The sequence below is a fragment of the Notothenia coriiceps genome, unplaced genomic scaffold, assembly GCF_000735185.1.
Source record: "Notothenia coriiceps isolate Sejong01 unplaced genomic scaffold, NC01 NC01_scaffold00024667, whole genome shotgun sequence".
NCBI classification, from domain to species: Eukaryota; Metazoa; Chordata; class Actinopteri; order Perciformes; family Nototheniidae; genus Notothenia; species Notothenia coriiceps.
In genome coordinates this window covers 1,567,283-1,576,701 of record NW_011357368.1, presented here as the reverse complement: position 1 = coordinate 1,576,701, position 9,419 = coordinate 1,567,283, and the positions used below count along the sequence as shown (strand labels likewise).

The 9,419-nt window shown below is 41.0% G+C and overlaps 1 protein-coding gene across 1 annotated transcript in view; it reads left to right on the top strand.

The window, feature by feature from the left end:
- The window catches only part of mettl25 (methyltransferase like 25), a 13,372-nt gene extending 4,228 nt beyond the window's left edge, over positions 1 to 9,144 (top strand). Inside the window, exons 4-10 of the mRNA XM_010782415.1 lie at positions 2,975 to 3,069; positions 3,266 to 3,295; positions 3,807 to 3,880; positions 4,715 to 4,808; positions 5,234 to 5,308; positions 5,719 to 5,790; positions 8,851 to 9,144. Of these exons, the coding sequence (XP_010780717.1) occupies positions 2,975 to 3,069; positions 3,266 to 3,295; positions 3,807 to 3,880; positions 4,715 to 4,808; positions 5,234 to 5,308; positions 5,719 to 5,790; positions 8,851 to 8,937 (527 nt within the window). The 3' untranslated portion in view covers positions 8,938 to 9,144. The remainder of the gene's footprint in view (positions 1 to 2,974; positions 3,070 to 3,265; positions 3,296 to 3,806; positions 3,881 to 4,714; positions 4,809 to 5,233; positions 5,309 to 5,718; positions 5,791 to 8,850) is intronic.
- Positions 9,145 to 9,419: the final 275 nt, after the last annotated feature.

Below are 9,419 nucleotides of genomic sequence, written 5' to 3'. Positions count from 1 at the left end.
GTGAACAGGGAGTAGAGGAGAGGGCTGAGCACGCAGCCTTGAGGGGCTCCGGTGTTGAGGATCGGGTGGAGGATGTGATGTTTCCCACCCGCACTGCCTGGGGTCTGCCCGTCAGGAAGTTCAGGATCCAGTCACAGAGGGCGCTGTTGAGCCTGAGGTCTCTGAGCTTGATGGCCAGCTTGGAGGGCACAATGGTGTTGAATGCTGAACTGTAATCAATGAACAGCATTCTCACATATGTGTTCCTCTGGTCCAGGTGTGAGAGGGCAGTGTGGATGGTGAGGGCTATGGCGTAGTCTGTGGACCTGTTTGCTCTGTAGGCAAACTGCAGGGGGTCCAGAGAGCCAGGGAGGGAGGAGGTGATCAATGATTTGACTAACCGCTCAAAGCACTTCATGATGATGGAGGTGAGTGCTACTGGGCGGTAGTCGTTGAGGCTGGTGATTTTTGTCTTTTTGGGGACAGGAACGATGGTGGAGTGTTTAAAAAATATGGTTTCCATTGTACGTATATCTCAGCCTTTCTCTCTATTTTTATCTCTTTCTCCCACACATGTCCCATAAACCCATCTCAGACACCTGCAGAGCTCATTCTATATCTCTGATCCTATCTGAAAGGAAATATTAGCTTCCCACATAAACACTAATAGCCATATTTTATAGTAAACAAGTCCAGTCCACTGAGAGCCTGGAGACTCAGCCAAGTTACACTTCTGGAGATTGAGTTGGGCTCTGTTAAAGCCATTAGTGTGGATTTATGTAATAAGGATGGCTGTTTATGCCTGCTGAAAATGTGTTTTTTTTTTTACTTTGATTTATTCTGAAACCAGCATGTTGTATACTCTTAGTTATTTAACTAGCCTTTCAAACTGAGGAGATGGTATGTCATCCTCTACACCTGAGGTTAATTCAGGTGAAAAAACACAGGACCATACATTGATGTCATCCTCGCTTTTTCACCGCTGAGTTTAACGGGGTATGAAATTGTCTACATGTGTCCTCATGCTGTGACTGCAGCCTCTGTAAATCCTTAGGGAGAGCCGTCACTACAGTGGATACGGTGTCCCGTCATCTCTTGTTAACGGCGTGACCTTCGATCCTCACGTCATCTCGGCCCGACGCAGCTTCAGCCAAGAGCCAGCGGAAAATGATATCACGACAGCTGATTGAAAACACTCCCATCCATGCTCGTTTCTCAAGTTACGGCTTTATGCTTTAAAGAAGTGAACAAATGGCAATCACACCGACACACACTTTCTCTCCCCTTACAGTGCAGTCTGGGATGCTGGCCAGCTCCTGTGGTGGCTACCTCACTCTCAAAAAGAGCTGCAGAGCTGAAAAGCTTCATTATAGAAAGCTACAGTTATGTGATCTACTCACTTTGGTATCATCAAGTCGCTGTTCTAGACCAATTTTACTGGGGGGGCCGCGCTGGGGCCAGTTATTTTACGAGAGGAGCACATTTAACGCGCTACAAAGACAAAATTGCCATGTTACGGTACGAATCGTGATTAAGTATAAAGTCAGAGCCCAAAGAAAAACAATAAATACAATCATTTGTGGGGGGTTTTTTAAGAGAACTTTAGTCAATGTCTAAGTTACATTTTATTTTATTATAACTATCAGAAATGCATTATCATAATTATTTCTTTTGGAGGGGAGCCACAGGGGGGTCCAAGCTCAGTATTATAGGGGCACTGGCCCTTGTTGGCCCTTGTTGCACCCCCCCGAACCCACCCATGGTATAATCCTTAAATGCATCATCCTTGTTTAATACCTTATGTGGAATCAGGACTCCAAAGATCATTCTGTTGACATCAACATCTTAAGCACATTCAGGCGTCTCCGGTCTGGAACCAGAATGTCTCTACACAAAGTGTACAATCGAACACAAGGACTTCAGAAATATTTGCCTTTTTAAATGGGGTTGCATGTATGTGGCCACTTCAGATGTGAACACGAGACCAGCTTCTATAAACATCTCTGTGTACGTACTGTAATCAGCAGGAGGAAAGGCCTGTCCACTTTAATTGCCTCCGAGGGTCAACTCTGTGTCTGCAGGCCATGTGCCGCTGCAGAAGGGAAGCTAACTTGATTGCTAACATGTTACTTAGGGTATCCCAGGCTGTTTGCTAGCAGCTGCACATGTTATTACTGCTTCCTTTGACCGTGTCCCTCTGGATTCACTGCGCCTTGGCCTCAGCCACTGACCCCTTTAGAAATGACATGAAAAGGATGGCTGGCTGTCAAGAAGTCACACCCAGTACCCTCCCAAAGGGAGTGTGTGTGTGTGTGTGTGTGTGTGTGTGTGTGTGTGTGTGTGTGTGTGTGTGCGCGCGTGCCTTCAGCTCTGCTATGGTTAGAAAGGTGCTTCACATTTGCTCCTTACAACCACATTTAGGTGTTCAAACTTTTAAAGTTTTTTAAAGGAGAGATGAGTTTTATCCTATAGAGGTTCTAACCATAGTACACTTTAAGCATATTAAAGAAGAAGCTTGAGATTCTGGGAAAAACATTAGCCAGGAGACAGTTAGCGTAGCCTAGCACGAAAAATATAAGGGAAAACAGCTAGCCTGGTGAATTTAGCTAACCGTTTCCCCTGTTGTTCCAAACGTTATGTTAGGCTACGCTAACTGTTTCCTGGCTACCAGCAGCTTCAGATTACACCGACAAAATATGAAAGTGGTATCAATCTCCTTTTTCATTTACCTCTGTGCAAGAACATTTCCTTTTAAGCGCCTTTTTGACACATACACAAGTTAAAAACCTCAATAGTTTTGAATCCAGTTTAGAGCCCTTTAAGACAGTCACAGTGAAAGAAAAGGATAGAAGTCTTTATGAATTAATGTTTTTCCTACTCCTGCTCTCTTTTTCAGTAGCCAGGCAAATATTTAAAATTCAAACCCACTGATTGCTGTTGTTTGATAAGCTGATATGTCATTTCAGTGCTATTATCTCTGTGTGTTCCCTCCCAGAGTGTTTGCACGGTGTGTGTGGCTTCCCTCTGAGTCAGTACCTCCGCCAAGGCTCCTGGTTCTGCGGCAGAAACGCCAGGATGTCAGCGTGTTTGGTGAGTTTTGATGACAGCACAAAAAATGTGCACAGCAGCAGCTTTCCTAGAGAAACATGTGATCTCCAGACAGTCTTTTTAGTCACTGTAAGGCTTGTGGATTCGTGTTTTTTTACTTTTTATTACTGTGGCTATAGCTCAGTTTTTCCCAATAAATATTTTTGTTTTAACGCTTCACAATTTTCTCCAAAAACAGGCCCTCGAAAGAGTTTCACTCGGCCAAGGGGTAAGTAGGACATCCATATTTATTAAATATAAAATAAAAGTCATCATCGCACAACAATGAGGCTCAAATCTCTTTCTATTCTCACTCCCCACCCATCAAAACAAATCCATCACATTATTTAAAATATCAAATATGGGTGTTAGCAATCACTCTGTGACTGTGTAATCTTCACAATGATCTAAAACAATCAGCACATTGATTCTGCTATTGTTTTAAGTCCGTGATTGACTGCAGTGTGTTTATTTCAAATGGAGCTCGGGGCAAAACGCGTGCTACATGATACCACCAGCCATTAATATGGAATGTTTATAAATATTAATGCAATCACTAGATTGATTTCTTGTTGGAACTGGGGTCTGAATCTGACTTGATTGTCTGCTAGTCTTGCATCAGGCTTGGAAAGTGTCAGGAGTATTTATCAACTGTTCATACACACACTGAGTGAATCGCAAGGGGAATTTAAAGTAAACTGCATGATGTTGAATCAAGTTATCTTTGATCTTGTGTGCAGATTCAGATGGAGTCTCTGTTTTACCGAGCCGTCCTTCATGTTATTCTGAGGGATCACTACAGCTCCTTCAAAAGGTAACAACGGTTTACATCTGCATCACTTTCATATGAAAAATGACAGCAAGTGTAAAGCTATTAAACATTTTATGGGTATTATTTCACAGTGTCCACATAGTTTAGTTAATTAGGGTTGTTTTAAACTCATACAGCTAAAATAAACAGGAGATTGTTCAAATTGTAACAGACCAAAGGAAAAGTATTAAGTACGTCACAGATTTATTTTTTATTTTCTCTGAACCAAAAAGGGAATGTTTCTTCTTGGTGTTTTTAAGGTTTTAAACCAACCATAAAGGATCACTTCTTTATATTTTATAGACTGAAGACCTAATAAGGAAAATGAGCACATTATTCGATAATGTAAAAAACATGAATTGCACCCTTTCAAGGCTTTTATATTTTATAAAATATATATTTTTCTGGTAATATCGTACCTTTTACAAACATCGTTAGTTGTCGGGTCGTTTTATTTTGATTCCTTATTTTCAGGCATTTTAGTTGAATTTGTTGACGGATTATGATCATGCTGTCCTCTTATCCTTGTCCTCTTGTCCTCTTGAAGTGAACTAAAGCAGTATCTCGCAGATTCCACTTAACCTTTATCGAATGTGCTCAGTGACCTTCAGTGTAATGACTAGATCAGATCAGGATGGAATATCCATGACTTTTCTCTAAGAGCGCTTATTCATCACTGTTCACTCCTTTAAGAAGTGTTAAATTCTGATTGCTAAAATTTGATTTAAAAGAAAAAAAAATGCAAACGACATGTGAGTAAAGGAGTGGAAGTTGTTTACTTCACTGAGACGTTCAGGGACTGATAAATGGTAAATGTATGACTTGTTTGCTCTGCAGTGAAAAGCGAGTTGGGAATGTCTACTCCAAGGCGAAGTCCTTCGTGGACTATGTTCACCGAGCTCTACTCAGACTGGAATTGGATGAATCAAAGGTCAGGACAAAAATATTTTTGTCTTACAACACCTTCTAGAAACAAGTTGTGGAAAAACAATGCACTCCGGGGGAAATGTTCCATATTTTGGCCGGATACAGAGAATATATTTCCTCATTGGTGTTTACCCATCAATTTATATATATTCATATCAATTGTGTAAACTTAAGGAACTACACAGGTGGTGGGATTAAGATGTTGCCAGAAACCAGGATGTTGAGCTCATCTGGCAGAGCTGCGTATCCATGGGAATAAGGATGATGTATTTCTGTCTGTGCGCCGTCACATACAACTCCAAAAGTCATAAACCTCTTTCTCTCCTACTTTAACTCCTTTTCAAATGTTCCCTACATGTCTCACTTTTATTCCCCTTTTTATATGCCCTTATATTCTGACTCACTTGCATAATACTCTCTTTCTCACAGCTCTCAGACAGGGACATCCAGGATTACCACGACACATACAAACCGCGAATGGGCGAAATGCATGCTTTTAATTTGGTAAGTCATCGATAACATTTTAACTGGACTGGTAGGCACGGAAATCTGTTAGTCTTGTGAAATAGGATGAATAATGCCAAGAAGCATTAAGTGAGATCATTGTAGTCTGCGAGGATGATTGTACAGAATGGGAGCAGCCTGTGGTTTCAGATGAGATGAGGCCACTAATGGTGGTGCCACCCAACATACGAATTTTCTTTCATGACATAAAGCAGTAAAACATGTTTTTTGGGGATTGCCCACCAGCTACTGGCAAGACTGGCAATGGTGGGTTTGTAGTCTCAATTTTGGGAGTATCAAAATAAGCAGTTTTGTACCAGACAGAATTATAACCTTGTCAAAAGCACTGATGTGAAATGAAATCAACCAATTTATATTCAAAGTCATCTCATGTCATTGTTTCTGTGCAGTTGAAGGTGACCCTAGCTCCCTGTATTGAAGGTCTGATTCTCCTTGACCGCCTCTGCTACCTGAAAGAACAGGTAAACTCAGTCGGGACACTCTCATAAATCATTGAAAAATAATAGGAATTCATTTTAAAGGTGCGGCTCTGCTCCCATGTTTGACTCCCCTTAAGCACAACCTGGAGTAAGACTCTAAAAGGAAGTCATACTGAAAGCCAAGAAGAGGCAGGGGAGGTTGGAAATAAATAAATAAACAGGTGTGTCTTCAAAATGCTGTTTTAAAAAAAAAAACTCTTTCCAGCAAATCCAAAAAAATCTGGTTTAAAATAACAATTATTTTGATCTCAAAATTGCTTTTATTTAGTGGAAATAGCCAAGCCATAAGTGGAAATCTTTTATTTTGTACACGTTTTATTACTTCAAATCCTAAAGGTCCCATGTCATGCTTTTCCGGTTATTACCCGTCCCCTTGTGTGTTATGTAGCTTTTTCTGCATGTAAACGGTCTGCAGAGTCACAAACCCTCAAAGTACACCCTGTAGCGAGTAAAACTCTAACACAGAAAATACCTGTCTGTGCTGCCCCAGAACGCCTCGTTGGAGATTTTTCATTTTCCATTTTTTTCTTCCTGGGTATGCTGACGTAACCATACCCAAATGGACCAATTCGCGGAGCCGTTACGTTAAGTCCGCGGATTGGTCCAAATGGACTTCCTCTCACACACACACTCAATCTTTTCTCAGCTGCAGCTCCGCGGATTTCTCAGCCTGAGACGGTGGGACGCGGGCGAGGCTGTGAGTCTGTGAGTCTGTTTGTGAGCTCTGGCTGGTTTTGGGCTGGGTTTCGCTGTGTCTCGCTGTCTCGCCGACCCCACGCAGCAACCAGGAAACCAAACCAGTAAGCCAGCTCACACTGTCCGCTCCTCGCAGCAGCAAGCCTCGCAACGTCCCGCCAACACGGCACCCAGACCCCACGCAGCATTCTCATCTATTTGTCATTACTGGTGTCATTTTCTGGTTGCGACAAACGCCATTGTAACACATAAACACTGATGTTCCGCTGTAACGGTGGTGGACTCATCAGAACGGAGTGGGCGAGCTGACCAATCAGAGCACAGTGGGCTCACAGGGAAGGGGGGGGGGGGGGGGGCAGGAGCTCCAACAAGCCGTTTAGGAAAGAGAGTGAATACACATACAGTACTATACAGAGATGCTGTGTGAGCAACCAATGTGAGTTTGGAAAATTGAACAATGTAAATCTATTTTAGTAGACCTCAACAATGGAATTATGATCAGTAGAAATGGCCATGTCATGGGACCTTTAAACTCACCCTGAGAAAACAAATTGAAATTGAACAAACTAGATAAAAACAAGTAACATTGAGTCATAATTTAACGAACAGTGATTTTCACAAGCACCGTAGGGACACACATTCCTCACTCACTCTCTTTGTTCATCTGGAATCATCTTTAAAATGTGCTCGTACAGTCCCTTGATTAGGATTAAAAACTTCTTCAGATGATGAAAGCGAAGACGCAGAAATCTCAGCTGAGATCTCTCAACTTTTTTTTAAATTAAACTCCACCGACAATAATATAGGTGTCGGCTAAATTAAAGCCAGCTTGCAATTTAACGTCTTGTGCATCTGCAGCCAAACTCAACATCCTAATCTGTAGCCTGAGTCACTGTGATGAGATATGTACAAGCTTTGAACCTGTGATTACATGCATCGCTGTGTGTCAGATGGACTTCCTTACTAGGGTCATGTAATCAAATGATATAACGTACAAAGCGCTGGTCAGCTTTGAGGGATCTCCCCCAAGGAGGAGCAGAGGGGGAAAAGGAGGTGATAGATGTATGTGAATATGATCCATGTGATGATAAGTGTGCTGAAGCATGTTCAGCCTTAAAGGATATAAACACACACTGATCAGGTTAAGTTCTGAGCCGTGATTATTATCCAGAAACATACAGTATATTTCTGTATGTTTTCATAAAGTCTTCAGGCCCTAGGTGAAGTGTTGAAAGTCAAACACTGATGCACTTATTAAGCAAGTCAACACTGTGACGGGATGTCTGCCGAAAAGTAAAAGCACCAAACAGTATATGTTAAAATAGGGAATATCTTGCAAGGGTATGACACCACTGTGTTGTTTATTTGCTTTACCCTGCCATAATTTGCAACACTGAAAAAAAATTGAAACGTTGACTTAAATAAATGTATTATGGCAACACATTAATCATAATTGTATTAGGTTATTTGAAAGCAATAATATTACATTTGAATACAAAATAATAGGGTTCAACTTAATACTAATGCTTTCAACTAACCTAATACAATTATCTGTTTACATAATACATTTAAGCAAAGTCATTGTTACATTTTTTCAGTGAACTCGGGACAGAACAATGCGTGTTACAACATGTAAACAGGACCGTAATCACTGAGGTCCAAAAGCACTAGTTTGCCTTTTAACAATACAACCATTATGTGGTCAATGTACCTGCAGTTAGCATGCTAACAAGCTAGGACAACCGAGATGTGAACATAGTTAACATTGTATCTGATAAGCCGGAACAATGTTAGCATATGTTATGATAATAACATATAATATAATGCTTTGAATCTTGAAAAATCTTGAATCATTGCCTTTTTTAGCATTATAGTATGCTGATGTTAGCATGCAAACACGCTAGGATAACTAAGATTTTATATATCTATAGTTACCCTAAAGATCACCACTGCTAGCTAGATCTAAATACAATACAAAATCAATACTAATTCAATTAGAATCAGCTCATCACCAAGCAAAACACTGTTTGTGTCCAGCTTCACTTATTAAGGAAGTCAGCTAAATATGTAGTTGCATAAGTAGCATATGGTCTTGCTACTATTCCAAAATGACCTACAACTTAGGAGCTAGCCATCAAGAAAGACACACTTGTTGTGCACATGAACAGGACTCCACCTGACACAATATTTGCACAGATGTTTCTTCTCTGGGGATTCAATAGAGACATCTTTTATTGGGAGAACATCATAGAGAGGCAAACTGGGAGGAGAGTCAAGGTTGTGATGTCCATGTGTTTTTTATCATCTTCTTTTGTTTCTTATTGTTTTGTTCTTTGTGTCCTGTAGGAGGATTTATCATTCTCTGCTCTGGTGCAACTCTTTGATCCCCTCCTGTCACCGAGATGCTATGCTGTCGTTGGGCTGAAGAATTAGAAAGACACAATTTCATCTTGATGATGATTATAAATCGCTGCTGGCGAGCTCATGATTACACGTGATTATATCAGCAATCACACTTGAGTGGCTGTGTTATGTGTGTGTTCTTTTCGTGTTCATGCAGCCTCTGTTTTTCTTACAGCAACATCTTGTTTTGTTTTATATTCTTTTACTGTTTTTGATGAAAAATAAATCTTCAGTATTTTTAACGTTCAGTCCTTGACTGTGTGCTTCCTCATGAAAACACATGCTCACAACACCTGGAAAAACTGTCAGTCCAGTCGCATTTGATTGTATCCATCTCAGCCTTTTGTTTTTATCTTTCGGGACTCTTAAGAAAACGCTTGTTTTTTAGGACCGTTCAGGGAGCCAGGGGCATTGTGGGATTTAGGAAAGCTTTGTTGACAGGTCTGGAAACACCATTTCTAGGCTTCCGAATGAGAGGAAGCAGGGGAAGATAGACAAGGCAAGAGGCACCC